Raw genomic sequence first — 18,832 nt, forward strand, 5'->3', positions numbered from 1 at the left:
ACCATCCTTCCACAATAATTCTTTCTTCAACTCACCACATAATTGAACAAATTTTCTGCACTTTTTCTTGGCCTGATTAGCTAATTTCCATTCATACTGCACTTTTGCTGTCTTTCTTTACTAACTGAGTCACCTTTCTGGGCTGCTCTTTGTACTCCTGTTCCTCATTTTAATGAATTGAAATGATGGAACTCAATTCATTCTCCTTATTACCAGAGGCTATCTTTTCATTCCAATCAATATTAATAATTGAAAGCAATCATAATGATCACTCTTTTCCTGCTCAGTAAGCCGATTTGCATATACATGACATATAGTGACATCCCTAAATATCTCATCCAATCAACTTCCACATTCCAGCATAGTGCTTGTATCTCAACTTCGTACAGGTATAATTTTCCTGCTATCACCAACAGCACTCTCCCCCTCTTCTTGATCCTTCTTCTCTTCATAAAAAAGCATCACTCTTCATTTCTATTACCATCAGGATATCGTTTTCATCCAACTATGTTTCACTTACTCCAACTGTGCTTTTTTGCGAATAAAATAAATGGAACAATTCCACTCCCTTCTATCTGACGCTCCTGGTTCAGAGTAAACACAGCAAATTGAGGAGAATACTGGGTTCAATCCCATGGCATTGGTTGCTATGTGGGAAGGATATTGGCAGGCAATGCACTGGTAGTATTTAAAAAAATACATCAGTGATGCGGTATCAGAATGTGAACCCTAAAATCTGGAAAATAAGGTAGGAACGAAATGGATGTCCAATCTTATTAAACAAGAGATTTTTAAGAAAAAGATTATGTGAAAGGAATAGATGTGCATGAGGATATCAGTTATGAAAATTATAAGGCATAGTCCAGAAGAGTTGCAACTATCGCGTGGAAAGCTAAAGTGTGAATATCAAAAGAAACTAGTTTTGCAAGCTAAAGGCAACCCAAAAGAATTCTATCATTATGTTGCAAGTGAAAGAATAACTGTCATTAATGCAGAAGAGATGGTTCATCTAATGAGTGCCCATTTTGTTAAAAGCTATCAACTTGGTGTATATGTAATCTATCATGGAACATAATGCTATCTCTACCAATGAATGAAGAAACTCAGATGTATGAGGAAGTGCCATGTCAGTTGCATAAACTGAATATGATTTCTGCAATAGGGACTCAAGGGATATCAGCACAGATGCTAAAAAGATGTTCGGTTGAACTGGCTGTACCTGTAACCTCACTGTATAATTAAAGTCTTAACACGGGGAAGATTCCACAGGAGTGGAAAGAATGGAGAATCCAATTGTGCAAGGTAGTTCAAAGACTGATGTGTCTAACTATGACCTATCAGTGTCTCTGAGATGGAAAAGTTGGTAAGAGATCACATACAGACATGGAGTGACAGAGAGTGCATAGGTTGCAACGAACAGCATGGGTTTACTAAAGGAAGGTCATGGTTGAGTACCTTGCTCACATTTTACAATAATTTGATGGTTGAGTTAGACAAGCGGAATGGATACACCATGATACTTTTGGACTTTGCTAAAGCTTTTGAGAGGATTCATCATGGAAATCTGTTGGATAAGATGCAGGGTATGGTATTAGATTATTATTAACACCAAACCTCCATGTGTCCAAAGAGTTATCATGGGAGACAAAAACTATTACACACAAGGCCCATCAAGCCATACTTTAAATTCATTTAATGTATCTGCATTCACTGCAATGTCATGCAAAACATTACACTGACCAACCACTCTCTGTGCAAAGAACCTACTCCTTATAGGGACACCTTCCTTTATACAACTTCCATGTTATTTCCCCTTTACCAATTTAAATGTCTCAATCATATCCCCTCTCTTCCAAGTTTTTGCAAACTGCATTCCCTGAATCTGTCCTCATATCCCACATCTCAAAGACCAGTTACAACTTTGGTCAGTCTTCTCTAGACTCTTTCCAACATATCCTCATCGTAATGAAAACCAGGGGACCAAATCTGTGCACAATAATCCATATGAGACCTGAAAAAGGCCTTATACAATGAAACCAGAACTTCTTTATTTCTACAAGTTAAGGTTATTTTTATCACTGTCATAATCTGATTTGATGTCTTCACAACTTGCGCAGTGTGACCTCTGAACTTCAGATCCTTGTCCACGACCACTCCAAGGTTTCTTATCCCCTTAACTTCCTGCAAAATTTCCTAACCAAGGTGTATACTTTGCATCCCATTGTTGCCTACCAAATTTCAGAACCTTACACTTGCCTTACCTATTCCAGTATCATTCATATACAGATTAAATAACAATGGTCTCAAAACTGACCCTTGCAGCACACTACTAATGACTTTCCTCTTTCGAGATAGTGTCCCTACATATACAACTTGCTGATACCTATCCGATAGCCATTCACCTATCCAACTCACTAATCTATCATCCAATCTTATCTGCTTCAGGGTAATGACTAATGTGGTGTGGCAATCTATCAGAAGTCTTTACAAGTGTGCACATACCCTTCCAATACATTATAGACTACTAGTTTGGACATTATGACAAACTCATATTCACCAGCTTTGTAGTCATAATTATCTCCTTTGCCTTAAAGGAGACAGCTTGGAGCAGTGCTATGATCTTAAGAAACTGCAAGAGAAAGATATTGTAATGCACTGGAAATCATTGAAAGCTATTTAAACAAAGCAATATTAGATTTTATACCTAGGATTAGATGAGCAGGAGCTGCAAATGGAGAAAATATGGAGGGCATATAAGGAAGAAGGTGATTGGCAGGATTATGAACAATATGGAGCATAAGCAAGCAAGAAAGAATATGATTTTGCCTTCATCAAAGAAAAAATTCAAATTATGAAACAAAATAAGCTAAGCAGGCCATGGAAAATCTGAAAGAGTTCTTTCATTCACTACAAGCAAAAGGAACGATGATTATCGAAGGATAATTTCAATGAATGCTGATAATAGGGAGGGGACACATCAGAAGAAATAGTCGAGTTACTGGGTGATCACTTTACAAGTGTGTCATTCAGATGGAGATAATGCAGTGACAAATGTGACAGGGATCAAGGCGAGTAAAGAGTCAAATTAACTCAATGTTTTCTGAATATTAATAAATTTCATTGTGAATACAGCCATGAGGATGTATGACATCTCATGTGTGTTAATAATGCAAGAGAAATGGCAGTGCCTTTAACCAGATTGTTTAAGCATGTTGAGAGAGCCATAGGGTTGGAAGAAAAGAAAATTGGTCCTTCCTATATAATAGAAAGGAAGCTCTAAGACTAAAATAGACCAATTAATATCTGAGGTGTGGTGGTTAAGGTTTTGGAAAAGTTGGTTTAGCAAAGAATTCAGATGATACTCTGTAGGGGGACAGCGTGGTTTTGTATGTGTGTGTGTCTTTGTCTTATAATTTACTCATGTCTACTATATAGTGACAGCTGAGTTGGACGTCTACATCACAATACTGCTGGACTTTGCAAAACATTTTGACAAGATATATGAGATGTGGCTATTAAATAACGAGACTGATTGCAAAAATATGGTTTATTATTACAATTATACATAATTGTTATCCCGTTCAACATACTCCCCACCTCTATCTATACACCACCACATAAGAATTTTCCATTGTTGGAAGCAGTGCTGCAAGTCATCATGTATTATCTGCTTCAGTAGTGCTGCCGTTTTCTCTTTTACCTCATCCACTGAATGAAAATGGGTGCCTTCAATGCAGATTCCAACTTTAAAAAAAGGTAAAAGTCACATGAAACTAAGTCCGGCGTGCAAGGTGGATGGTTCAACACTGGGATCTTCTTATCAGCCAGATACTGCTTTACAGACAGTGCACTGTGGGCTGGAGCGTTGTTTTTCCACAGATCGGGTCTCTTCTTCCTCACTTGTTCTCAGTTTGGCCAGAACCTCAAGGTAATAATGTTGGTTAACTGTCTGACCCTCTGGAACCATTCAACCATTATGCCATTGATATATATATATATATTAAATTTTTAAAAAAAAAAAACGATCAGCATTGCCTTCAGTTTTGACTTCCTCATTCTTGGTGACGGAGTTTTCCAATGCATCTATTGTCTCTTTGTTTCTGGATCGTACTGGAAAATCTGTGTCTCATCACGTGATGATCTTCTCTTGCAAGTCTGGCTCCACTACCAGACGTTCCATGATGTTAGTGCAAATTTGTTTCCGGATGTCTTTCTGCTCCTGACACGAGTTTTTGGGAATCATTTTGGTGCAGACTTTGTTCATGTTCAATTGCTCATGCAAAATTTGTCATACAGTCTACTTAGGCGATCGTTGTGGACAATTTCATTCATTTTTGCAACGCTTTGTTCGGTTGCTGCCCTAACAGAGCTACTCAGTCGTTCGTCACTTTCAACATTTTATCAACCTTCAGCAAAGTGTTTGTGCCATTCAAATATTCATGCACGTGACATTACATTATCACCGTACACTACAACAGTTTCAAACACTTGGTCGACGATTTCTTCAATTTCACAAGGAATTTGAGATTATTGTGCTGCTCGAGTTTAACGTTAAACATTATTCTGGCAAAGAGACTTCACACGTTTCTTTTATAGCTGCCTACAGGCTAACTACGAGCAACAGCGAACAATGCTTATCTCAACTGCTTCTAGAACCTTCAGGTTAATTAACGCTGCAAGCGTATCTCACTGCTACGAGTACACAATTCGTAGCACACCTTGTCTCGTTATTTAATTACCACACCTCGTATATAGCCCTATTATGTAATGAACTGATAATACACAAATTATATAAAGAAAAATATTTCATAAAACACTTATAAGTTAGCATGCATTAATATTCAGTGTATGTGTAAGTATATATTATGTAAGTAGAGCAAATGAGAAACATAATGCTAGTGATGTGGATAAGAGAGTGACCGATTGAGAGACATCAGAGAATAGGTAGTATATGGTGGAGATGAATCGGAAAGAAGGCAAATTATTACCAATGGTTTGCCACAGAGCTCTGTAATGGGACCACTGCTGTTCGGTTTGTACATTAACAATATTGTGAATGATTTGATGGGGAATATCTGTTGTCTGCCAGTGATGTTAAACTGGGTGAAGCAATAATTAATAAAGATGTTTCAGAGATGATTTTAAATAGACTGGTCAGCAAGTCAAAATGTAAAATTATGCACGTTGAGATGAAAAACTACAGGCTGTATATTGCACAGATGAAACTACACTGCAAGAAATTGGTAGGATCAGGAATTATAGACTGAATGGAAGTTCCGAGAATGTATTGAAATTGGGTAAAATATCTTGAAAGGATCACACTTGGATGTTAAGAAGCATTAACAAGCAAGGAAGTTATTAGCCTTTTTATAAGGCTTGATATAATTATATCTGGACTCTCATGCAGAGTTTGCTGAGAGACGTGAAGGTGGTAGAGAAGACTTAGAAGCAAGTGATGGAATGGAGGTTTGAACCCCAGAACACACTGAAGGTTTGCAATGTGTAATTAGCAATGGTACTAGATTTTTGCTTGGAGATCAACGGTTAGTGTAGGCCTCCCATGATGAGTCATTATTGGATTCCATGGAGTTATCTGTATCATTGCCTAGACCAAATATTTTGCCAAGGCCTGATTGATTACCATATCTATTTCATTTGGTTGTTTTGCAATCATCACTCCTAAATATTGATATTTTCAAGTTTCCAATTTTCATAGTTATGAAAATTGGAAATTTGAAAAACTTATTTCTTCTACTCTCTGTTCACCTCTAAACATAATGTTAATTGCCATTATATATATATATATATATATATATATATATATACAGGGTGTTCGGGATAAATTTGACAGTTTCGTAAGGAAAAAGAAAATCTTCTTTGTATCTATTAAATTTAATGAATTGACAAAAAAACATTACAGGCAGAGTTAATTACAATACTATCAACAAGATTTACTCAAAATAACCACCATTAGCATCGATCACAGCTTCAATTCTGCTTCGGAACCTCGAACAAGCTGATGCTACAGTCTCCCTGGGAAGGGCCGCAAAAACTGTTTTAATTTTATCCATTAACTGGGCTTTTGTATTACTGGAAGTGCGATTGGTGTCTTTTTCAACTGCGCCCCATACAAAATAATCCACGGGGTTAAGGTCTGGGGAGTTTGGAGGCCAAACATTTGGACTGGTGAAGTCGTAGAAATTTTCAGACAACCATTTTTGACTTTTCCCAGAGGTGTGGCAAGGGGCCGAATCCTGCTGCCATACATACGGCCTACCATTGGCTACCCTTGTTATCCAGGGCTTGACTACAGTTAGCAACTCCACGAACAAAGCCCGAATTCCAATGCCAGGGTTCTTCAACACCTGTTCCTGCAGATTTGCGAGGAATTCTGCTGTACGAACGCAATCAGATTGTCTGCTAGGGATATTTCTTCTTGCTACATCCTCGTAGTCACCATTGCAAGTCTCTAGTTCATGCCTGATTGTTTTTACTGTATTCAGGGAGCATTGGGCAGTAGTCGTAATATCCTTATTTTGATGGCGGGCACGAATCATCATGATACAAGTTATTCTCTTCCATGATTCAGGTGGGTTCCAGCTATCCATCCTTTCTGACATCTTGTATATGAATGAAGAAGGGTCCAAACTTTTAAATGAAGAGAAGTGTGTGTTAATACATGTAACTTACGGAAAAATATAATTAATTATAAATATGTCAAATTTATCCCGAACACCCTGTATATAAACATAATGTTAATTGCCATTATATATATATATATATATAAACATAATGTTAATGCCATTATATATATATATATATATATATATATGCTACAGCCTGCACACTGAATTATTTTTACATGAACCCTCCAAGGACTCATCAAGAGAGGGCACCTACTCTACAACTCTTTGTCTCCATCACTCAATCCACCAACTATAATGAACTGCAACTACCATCATCATCTACTGCCCACAATCAACTAGTATTTTCACAGACAATCACAAACATCCATGCCCATGGTGGGATTCGAATCACAGCCTTTTGGTTAGAGAGCAGATACATTTGGCCATCCAGGCTGGCTTATTATTAGTAGTATTTATTTTATATATATAAATTTATTTATTTATTAAAGCATGTTTATTATCTACTGACAATAATTGGATAACATAGCTCCAGAGCTATGCCATTGCCTTATTTTAATTCCTAGAGTTATTGGAAAGGGATCTGTTAATTGTTTTCTATTTTAACCTGTGCTTCTGAATCTTCCAGTGTGGGTTAGTCTTACTAATTTATCTGGTACTTCAAAGTGTTGTAATATATAATTTTTCTCTATTAATGCTATTTTATGCTTGTTACAAATCATCATTTTCTAAATATTGTTTAACAATATTAGTTACAGATTTTCATTTTCTAAAGCCTGCTTAGTAAATACTAATTATCTTCTACATAAATTGTTTTAATTTGAACTTCATAATAGAAACAAATGCCTTCAATGTTGCATGTAACAAAGAAATACCTAGAATTTGTGCAAACCATATACATATCAGACCAGTTAAACTCCTCCATTCTACCGTTTATAAAATTTTTATCTGAGCTTTTGCTTTTATTTTCACAGTTTTGACCCAAGAATGCATTGCATTCTTACATTCTTTTTCACTGTTTTGTTACTTGCATGATGTATCTTACTACTGGATTAAGATTAAACAAAAACTGAAGTTTTTTTCTCAAATGGAAAAAAAAAAATTAAATAATACATAAATACACACACACAAAAAAAAAACTATCTAAACAAAAGTCATGGGAGGAGTTTGGCAAGAACATAGAAAATAAATACCATATCAAGAAGGTGGCAAAATATTCTGGAGGTTGTTGAAGAAGCTTAGAAATGGAGGAAAGAATGTTGTAAAAAGGAGTTAGAGATGATAAAGGTGAGAGGAAAAGATTTCCTTGAAATATGGAGTAATTACTTCGAAAAATTGCTAAATGACACAAGCAGTGATGACAGCACAGTAGTAAAAAACACTGACCAGGCATACAGTCAGGAATACATATCCATACTTGAAGTAGAAAAAAAAGCCATTAAAGGCTTGAAATGTGGAAAGGCAGCAGGAGTATATGATATCCAGAAATGCTGAAGTATGGTGGTATAAAAGTCTTACAGTAGCTGCACTGCAAGACTTTTATACCACAGTTCAGAAAGCCTGGACAGAGGGATGATTTCCTGATGAGTAGAGCTCTCATAGTACCCATATATAAAAAGGGAAATAAAACTGAATGTGAGAATTACAGAGGTATTTCCCTACTGAGTGTTCCTGGTAAGATTTATGCAAGCATACTTGAGAAACTGTTGAGAAGAATTGTGGAAGGAAAGCTTGGTGAAGAACAAGCTGGATTCAAGCCAAATAGAGGCTGTCAGGATCAGATCTTCACTTTACGACAAATAGTTGAGAAATCATGGGAATATAACAAAGATCTGTATTTAGGTTTCGTTGATCTGGAAAAGGCATATGACAAGGTGCCAAGAGAGAAGCTATTCAATACACTACAGTTATATGGTGTCAATGGGATATTATATCAAGCAATACTTAGTCTTTATTTGAGTTGTAAGTCAGCAGTTAGAATTGAAGGAGGTACAGGAAGATGGTTTAATGTTAAATCTGGTGTGAGACAAGGATGTACATTATCCCCTCTCTTATTCATTATCTATATCAGTGGTCGATATAACATTGTTAGACGTCAATTCGAACTCAGGAGTCGATAGAAAAATATAGGACATCATTGTAAGGGTAATATTTAAGTCAGTTAACTTGGATTACCTCCATCCTGAATGACAATGCAATTAAGAGTGAATCGTGGGAACAGTGACATAATAGGACCTGTAAGATGGAGTAAGGTATTGAAAATAGTTATGGAGGCCAAAATGGCGTATTTACCAATAAACGGATTTGGTGGTGGCGGGAGCGAGATTGCAACACGTGCGCAGTTGCTATAATTTATACAAGTGTGTGCAAACAAAGTTTGCACCTGAAAGTATCTTCAGGACTGGGGTAAAGTGGTACAACACCGGGCAACTCCTTGCAAAGGTGGAGCAAGCTAAACATCCTTTGCAACGAGTTGCCCGATGTTGTACCACCTTACCCCAGTCCTGAAGATACTTTCAGGCGCAAACTTTGTTTGCTCACACTTGGATAAAGGATTAAACTAAATTTATTATAGTCTATAGTCTAACCAAGTGAAAAATAAACTTTCAACATCTTTCTCTTTAAATCCAGAGTAATTTAATAAAAAGGTGGCACACCGTTTGGCAATTCCTATAGGTAGAGATGACCTTGTTAATGCTTCTGCCTGGTATCTTCACTTGGGCCTGGCTCCCACTGAAGAGACCTCAATAAAGGTCAAAACTAGTCTGGGTAGTGGCCCTTCCCTTAATGCATAACATTATACATATCTGCAAGGAGATGTGTTTTGCATTATGGGAGATACTGAGATAGGAGTGATGTTAGCTTGCTCCACCTTTACAACAAGTTGCCCAGTGTTGTACCACCTTACGCCAGTCCTGAAGATACTTTCAGGTGCAAACTTTGTTTGCTCACATTTGGATAAAGGATTAAACTAAATTTATAATAATGTACATGGTGGGAATTTGACGATGATGGAAAAAAACCATGTATGTTGAAAGTACATTGCATTCTATATCCATTTTTATTTTATTTATTTTTTTTTTTTCATTCTTCTTATTTATCAGCCTGATGGACAAGATTTATTTAGTGGAATGTTGATATAGGCCACGACAACAGGGGTGATGACCAAGAAAAGCTCTTCTCCCTCAGTTTGGCAAATAATCATAATGGAAGAATTTAACTATAGCAGTAAAAACTGGGCCGAGAAGGCAGCATACAGTAGCAGGAATACGAGGATCAAAAGATTTGGTCCCTGCATCACCAGAGCTCATTGTAACTGAGATGTCAATCTTACTTCCTCTTGATGAGAGTGACCATGTAGTCTTGAAGAGTATTATACATGCAGAGGTTTCAAAGAGAAAGGAACATAGCAAACTAAGAAATAAGTGCAGAACTATTTATCAACAGCTATCGGAAATAGCATTCCTAAAGTGAAAGAGAAAACGATTTGGTGTAAAGTGGATAACAAATGAAATCAAACAGGAACTACAGATGAAAAAGATGTTATGACAAAAATATAAAGAGAAATGGAGCCCAGTTGCATGAGAAATATAAGACTTCAGGAAAATAACTAGCATAGTAAAGAAGAGAAAAATGGAATGAGGAGAGATTAGCAATACAGTCCAAACAAAATCCCAAGGAATTGTTAGTGGAGCTGTTTTAAGATCAATTTTATTGGGATATTTCATCCTGGAAAAGTCGGTTTTACTCAGTTACTCTAGAAGTCAGTTGGACTGGATAGTATTTTCATTATATATTATTATTATCTGAGACCTCCAAAGGAGTAAAGGACTCATTGAGGGAGGCTATACAACACCCAAAGTAGCTGTCATGCCTACCTTACAATCATTCACACTAGATGCACTCTTCACTTCAACAGGCAAACTATTTCACTCACCATGCTGTAGGAGAAAATCTAGCTCTTACTACTTTCTTAACTGCAAACAAACATAACTTTCATGGATGCCCGCATATTCTCTCCTTTCATATAATGAAAAATTTTATCATACTATATCCTATAACACCCATTCAGAAATTTATATACCTCTATCATATCACCCCCTCTTTCTCCTATTAATCAAGGAATGTAGTCCACATTACTTGCCATTTGTCCTTATAATATAAAGCTAATGCCAGGCATTAGACCTGATATTAGAATTGGGGATGTCAAACTTAGTTCTACTAAAATAAATATCGGGAAGGTGGCAAATTGTTCTGGAGTTGAAGCTTAGAAATGGAGGAAAGAGTATTGTAAAGGGAATCAAATATGATTAAGGTGATACGAAAACTGAAGATAAGGATATCCTACATGTCTGGAATAATTTGAAAGATTGGTATATGAACCAAGCAGTGACAGAACCGTACTAGAAAGTTTTAAAGAGGAATGCAGAGGAGTACATATCAATACTTTAGGTAGAGAAAGCCATCAAAAACTTGAAATGTGAACAGGCAGCTGTTGTAGATGATATTTAACCAGAAATGCTTAAATATGGAGGTATAAAAGTTCTGCAATGGCTACACTGCATAATTCAGAGGGCCTTGTCAGAAGGTCGAATTCCCAATGACTGTTGGTCTGTGTAAATTATACACTTTTGGTAGCAGTTTTCTTTTATATGCACAAGTGCAAGCTGAATGGCGTGTAACTCTGCTGTATAATTACTGTAGTCTGGTGGGGTCTGATTTGAGATAATATCAGGAAGCACAGCCAACAGAGGTATTAGTTCTTGAACCATCAGTACAGATGGGTAAGAAATCAGGGTGTGCTGCTCTGTGTGCATTAAACAATTGCAGGTAGTTGGATGATGGAGTATAAGATTTCTGTAGCTGACAAAGTGAGAGGTTGCAGGATGGTGTGCAAACCTGCCATGGGGGGATGCTGTTATGTTTAGTATAGCTAATGTTGTCAACATTTATACCAACAGCTTGCACAGTTTCTTTAACACGCATACCAAAAGGATGTATAACAGTTTGTCATGTGTGATATTGAGCTTCCCAATGCAGAGAGAAGATACTAGTCCATGTAGGATGATCTGGGAGAGATTTTATTTTTAGGACATAATTAGGAGATAACTGTTTCCGTCGAAGTGATAGGGTCGGTTCATTTGCTTCAACACTAAGACTTTGAGTGGATGATGTGCGAAAGGCACCAATATCCATATATCCTGATGATGGATGGAATCCAACCATCATGTCTTGCAGAACCATAGACTTGGAACCCATAATCCAGCTTTGAAGTGCACGTATAAAGATGGAGCAATGAAGATCGATCAGCACCCCACTCAATAGAGGATAGAGTGCGAAGGAGGTTCAAAGTTTTTTTGCACTTTTCTCTTAGTTGATGAATGTGTGCTAGAAATATAAGTTATCTGTCAAAGATGAGCCCCAAGAACTTGGTTTCTGTATCTACTGGAATAACAGTATGTCCCATTCTTAATTCAGGATCTGGGTGATGAGTGCATTTTCGAAAGAAGTGTACACACACTTTTTTCTGTTGAAAACCTAAGCCCAATATTAAGAGCCCACAGAGAGACATAATCAATTGCTTGCTGAAGTACCCTCAGGTTATGTGAGTGACAGTAAATTGTGAAGTCATCAACATATAGAGCATTGTCTACAATGGAAGGAAGCTGTTCAACGATTGAGCTAATTTTATTAGCAAAAAAGGTCACACTTAAGACAGAGCCTTGGGGAACACCCCTGATGATATGGTCGAAAAGCGTACTTCTCACTTTGACTTAGAAAGTTCGCCTGGACAGAAAATTTTTAATAAATACAGGGAGATGTCCTTTGAGACCTAGGTTATAGAGGTCTTTTAAAATATGCCCTATCTCCAGGCTGTGCCATAAGCTTTTTCCATGTCAAAGAAAACTGAAACGAGATGTTCTCACTTCAGAAATGCATCTCTTATACAAGTTTCTAAACGAACCAAATGGTCTAAAGATGAACAATATCTATGGACACCACACTGTGTACTGGAGAGAAGACTGTTGCTTTCTAAATACCAGAGAAGTCTGGCATTAACCATTTTCTCTAGTATCTTACAAAGACAGCTGGTCAGAGCAATGAGTCGATAATTATTTGCTTGTGTTAGATCTTTTCCTGGTTTTGGGATAGCAGTGGCAATTGACTTATGCCAAGAATTTGGAAACTCTTCCTCTGCAAGTATTCTATTGTATAATCAGAGAAGATCCATAGAAGATGATGATAGATGTTTTATCATTTCATAATGGATGTCATCAGGCCCTACTGCACTAAGGTGAGATTGTAGGAAAGCTCTTTTTAGTTCATCCTTAACAAATGGATGATTAGATGGCTGAAGAACGTTGGTAGAAAAATTAAGCCTTTGTTTCTCTTGCGGCTCTTTCAGTATTAAAAATTCAGGAGAATATGTTGCTGAGATTTTAGCAAAGGTTTCTTCTCCCAAAGTGTCTGAAATAGCTTTGGGATCAGCAATAACATTTCCATTATGATCTAAGGTAGACAAACAATGTGTACTATATCTGCCTTTCATTTTCCGGATTTTATCCCATACAATTTTTGGACTGGTCATTTGATTAATTGATGTAGTAAATTGGATCCATGATTGTTTTTGACTCTGACGTCTCACATAACGTGCTTTGGCTCAAGTATGCTTGAAAGCTATTAAGTTTGATGTGGTGGGGTATCAACAAAATATGCCCCATGCTCTGTGTTGATTTTTTTTTTTTTTGGCTGTCTAACATTCTGGGTTCCACCAAGGCTTTGGATAGAATGGAAATCGAGATGATGTTTTTGGGATGGAGGTTGTTGCTGCCTGGACAATGCATTCTGTTATATATTTTACAGCTTCATTGATAGGTGTTTGACTGATGGCATCAGCATTAAATTTTGCAAGATAAGAGAAAGTGTTCCAGTCAGCCTCATTCATTTTCCATATAGGTATCCGTGTGGGTGAACATAGTTCTTGTGAGAACATTGTACATAGAATAGGGAAGTGATCGCTTCCGTATATATTCTCTTCAACGTCCCATGTGAGCAGTGGAAGAATGGAAGGGAAACAGATTGTAAGATCAATTGCAGAATATGAACGGGTAGGCATATGAAAGAAAGTATTGACTTTATTATTTAAAAGGGAGAGGTTATTGTGATGAGCTCAATGGCTTCTCCTTTTATCCATTCCACCTTATGGTGATTCAAATTCCTTTCAGAACTAGGTGCCTCCACAGCTGCTTCTTCAACAAACACTTTAATATTATGATTTCCTTAGCACTCCAGTCCTCACATGCATTCAGTCTTTGATTGATCCTACTTTTGTATAATCTTCTAACAGCTGTCGTAAAGAAAGCTGACACCATATATCATGGTTCATCTAGCTTGATGTCACCATTTCATTTCTCCTTTTTACTTCTTCCAGACACAATTATTGTGCAAGTAACAAGTAGTGGTCTGTGACACATTCTGCACCTTTCAATATTTGCATGTCCCTTACATTGCAGCATCTCTATTGTTTTGTAATCAATAATAGATCATAAACTTCTTGTAATCTGCATCGAAGTAAATCTGTGAATATCTTTATGCTGGAAGTATGAATTCATCCAATAACATTTCTGTGCTTCATAGAATACAATAAATTTTTTACTATTTTCATTTTCCAAAAAATATTAAAATCCCAAAACCACACCCTTGCCAGAATAGAGACTACACCATTCTGCATATTCTAGGCACATCTGAAAAACTAACTAAAATCCTAAAATAATAAAACCTTACAACCACATACAGACCATATAAAAAAATTGGTATTCCTTATCTGCTCTACCAAAGACCAGCCACAGTCCCTAGGCCTGTCAGGTCTCTTGAGGTTATAAACTATCCTCCTATGGCCAAATAGGCTGGATGGCAAATATTAGAATTGCTGAACATAAGGACTATATCCATTTCCACCAGTAGAGCCACTCGACTATGCCTTAAATCCACTCCTACTTAAACTACCCAAATCTGAATAAAATTGGTTGCCTGAAACTACCCAAAATTTGGGAAATTCTTGTCTTTGTACTTCAGCCCATCAACTAAGACATTCCTTTTAGCCCATTAGGGGGACATTAGTTAGGACTTTAGGCTTACTTTCAGTTGACATGCTTCAGCCTCATTAATCAGTGTAGTGTCTGCCTGCCTGCATACAATCATATTGTGTTCCCTGATTACGACAATTTGACTTTGTCAAAATATTGAAATTAATTAAATTTATTTAATTAGTCTGCATTGTAATTTGCTTAAGAAATACAGTTATGAGCCGATGAATAAGCCTTACCACCAGATTTCACTCATTTGAATTTGGGGGGGGGATCTTCACAACACGTTGTGACGATAATAATTCTTGTTTGGTTCTCACTTGTAATTCATTGCTATATATCTTTATCTAGAGAGATCTAGATATATAGGTATACAGTACTAATATCTAAGCATATATCTGGGCTATTATCTGACATTCTTATCCTATTTTCATATATCCTAAACTATACATTCTGCAGGTTTCAAATAATATTAACAATTTCTTCTACTCAACTTTCCACCAGTTCATAGTACTAGCTGACTGTGAACCATCTTTCACATTCAAGAAGTTGTTCAGTCAAAGGAAGAGGGTTGGAATGCAATACAGACATTAGTGAAATGTTTACTAGGGACAACTAAGATTAACACAATCAGTACCTGGCTGAAATAGTTGCAAGAATTCCACAAAAGCTTTTGGTTTTCTTAATATATTTATTGAAATTTCTGAAAATTAATAATCTTTGGTACAATAATCAAGGTCAGTGTTACAAAATTCATTAACTATGCATATACAATCTTTTTAATTTTTTTATACAAAACTTTGAAGTAATATACCTATTCTATTCATATCATATTAGGCACCCCTTGATATTTTCATTTTCTAACGGCTGCTAGATAATCTATTTAATAACATCAAAAATAATGCCAGAGAAACACATAACTCATAATATGGAAATTATTTCTAATGACAGAAACTGGAAGCATAGATAAAGTATGCTCCAGGTGGAAAGAAGTTATTAAGTACAAATAAACTATAGGAGTAGAAAGCTTTTTCACTTGGTTACAAGTTATACTGGCCAAAAAATATTCACATTTGCATGTGAGGTACCTTCATGACGACGCTACTTGTACAATACAGGCTAATGACTTCACATTAATTGCCTTAATATCCCATAATGCAGAGCACACACACATCCTTTCGGACATGTATAATGCTATGCATTATGGGAAGGACTAGTTTCAACCTTTGAGGTGATATGAGATCCCTATATAAAAGTTGTCTAGTTGTGAAGATACTTCACACGCAAACTTTGTTTGCTTATGCTTGGATAAAGTATTAATCAAGAATATATTTGCTTAGCAAGCTTAATTTAAAAGTTTGAGTTATCTGCAAACAGAAACTAAGAAGGATGAATCTTATAAAAAGGCAAGGTAATAATAACAAAGCATAAAAAAAATTTTCAGCCACAGCAGTAATCACAGAATTCATTGGTAAATTTATAAAAGGTATTAGCAATAATTACTTCCTTGAAATTTTTCCTTTTTGCAGTATTAACTTCTTAAAGTCAAGTTTTTGATTAACAACCAGAACTGTAGTGATAGTATTGCCAATAAATAGTACTAGGAATATTATAGCTGACGCTGATACCTAAAATAATTGAAATAGTATCATTATACGATGTCACAATCTTGATAAAATTCTTTCACTTTCCTAGTAATTACAACTTTGCTCTGGTAACAAATGTGTAACATTTTTAAAACAGATTTCTATAATTACAGTAAGCAATATATACAAGTAAATAGTGCAGTATCAAAATGTATTTAATTAAAAAATTGTTTAAAACTTTTTATGAGAAAATAACATTTCTGTTCATTCAATAGTACACAGTAGCAGCAGCTTGATCCATCAACAACTCATTAACAACATCTGGGTATAAATCCTTAGGTGGTGATTTAAGCTAAAAATTAGGTTTAATGGAATGAATACAGCAAAGAAATAATTAAAGGTTTAAATCATTCTGATATTTCATCTCTGTAACACAGAGATCTTCTGGGATACAGTATAAAAACTGTAACATCACACACACGAAAATAATTAGACTAGAAACCTCAAATGCTATGAGAAGCAATCTCTATAGATGCAGTTGGCTAGCCCAGTACAAGTTTTACTCACAGCATCTGTGAATGATCAATGTCTGAGTAGTAGCACAAAGTATCTCTCAAAATGAGCAGAATGTATTGCCAGAGAATACAATTAATGCAGACCTCTTTCAATGAGAGCTTTTGCAGCTTAGTCAGTATATCATTGATGTCCTTTAGTGTGAAAGACCCGAGTTTGAATCCTGTTTAGGATGCAAAAAAACTTTATAAGGGCTTTTAAATGCAAGACGAGATTGTTTCATATGGAGGCAAAGGAATTTTTTCCTGGAGACACTTCAGTTTCAGTTTTTCATCCTTCAAACCAGTCAGAAGAAACTGTTATGCAATACACTGGCATTGTAATCTTAGTTGCTTCAGTGTAATTCTAAACAACCAAGCAATCAACCACAGGCGAATATTCCGGGTGTGCGATGCTCATCCATGAAATATCAGTATCACCGATATTATATTTTTGCATTTATTACCGTTAATGACTCCCCTAATTGTTTGCAGACTTTGCATGATTCCTAAAATTAAACACAATATACTAATGCTTCATTGCCCTCTTCACAAGGATAATGAAGCATTAGTGCTTCATGAAGAGGGCACTTTTCGACATGTAAATTGCGTCACATTCACGTTAATATCCCGGGTGTACTTTCAAAATGCATACACCTTTGAAAAGATGTAAAGAGGGCACAGCGGATCAAATTCTTATTGTTTTAGTATTTTTAAACTGCTCAGAAGGTAAGGCTGGGTGAGCTCTCATTGAGAGCTCACCCAGCACTTAGCAGCTGTGATTGGTTATTATGTCAACCAATCCAATTGAAAGTTGTCACTTGTCATGAGTTGAGCCCTTTGTGTATCTGATGGCTGTATTACAAACAGCTGTTACACATTTTCTGGAACTGAAAATTTGAAAGTGGATGTTACGAGAAAAAACCTAAATGTTTCTCTTGCTTGTGCAGTATAGCATCTGTTGAGGTTGCAAAATTTTGTAACAGTATATAGAGACATTTTTATTCTAGTCTTTGGAAATAACAGACAGTAAAAAAAATATCTATTCCTGAATAAAAATGAATATTCTGTGTATTATAAGATGTTCTTGATCTACAAAACAATACCAGCATACATGAGATTGATAAGAGAGACGAACCGCTGATATTAAAAAAAAACTAATGAATATAGGATTACAGAAAGTATGGATAATTCCGATAATGATCGGATGTTATGTACACTGAGTCTCAGTAAACAAAAGAAAATTCTTGGAAAAACGGAGTGAAATATACACAAACCAGAGAAATATGCATAACATGGGCAACAAATTTTACGAAATGATTTGCTGCTCCATCAAACCATATTAGAGCCTGTGTAGCTCAGTGGATGTGACGTTTGTACTCTACAGCTCTTGACCACACGAAGAAGGACTTGCTTTTGAATATAGTCGGCGACTAGAGGAGGATATTTTTCTAAGCCTCTTTTCAACTGGTTCCCGAGTTAGTCAATCTCTAGCACAGGCAAGCGGGTTTTTTCTCCTGGAAACTCTGGTTTTTCGTCCCATAAACTCAAGAAAATCGACCGTAGAACCCACACTATTTTCAGACATTAAACATATTGTGTTAGGCACCACGAGATTGCGGCACTTGTTGAGCCACCTCTTCACTGCGTGCCATTTAATTAGTGATAGCCTTGGGCCAGCTATCGCTGATTGGCTACCACTGGTGATTGAACTGCCCACTCAGTCTCCAAAAGTTAGTTAGGGCTAAATGGTCTGGCCTACTGATATACTGGAACAAAAAGGGGTTAGCTTTTTTTTGTTTTGTTTCAAAACCATTTTTATTCCTGCCATACTTTCCATCTCTATATGGTCTGTAACAAGTGGTTAAGTCAATTAACCACCTGCTACAGACCATATAGAAAATTGGCATCCCTTATCTGCTCCACTAAAGACCAACCACTTCCCCTAGACCTACCTGGTTTAT

General features: G+C 36.3%; 1 protein-coding gene across 1 annotated transcript in view; it reads right to left on the minus strand.

Annotated features, from left to right (window-relative positions):
- Nucleotides 1-15,408: 15,408 nt before the first annotated feature.
- LOC150104487 (transmembrane protein 120 homolog) overlaps nt 15,409-18,832 on the minus strand; it is a 281,398-nt gene continuing 277,974 nt past the window's right edge. The window contains exon 12 of the mRNA XM_090395665.1: nt 15,409-16,359. Coding sequence (XP_090251791.1) covers nt 16,231-16,359 — 129 coding nt within the window. The 3' untranslated portion in view covers nt 15,409-16,230. The remainder of the gene's footprint in view (nt 16,360-18,832) is intronic.

The sequence above is a fragment of the Typopeltis vanoorti genome, chromosome 7 (genome assembly GCF_054136105.1).
Source record: "Typopeltis vanoorti isolate ZY-2024b chromosome 7, IOZ_Tvanoo_1.0, whole genome shotgun sequence".
Lineage (NCBI taxonomy): Eukaryota > Metazoa > Arthropoda > Arachnida > Uropygi > Thelyphonidae > Typopeltis > Typopeltis vanoorti.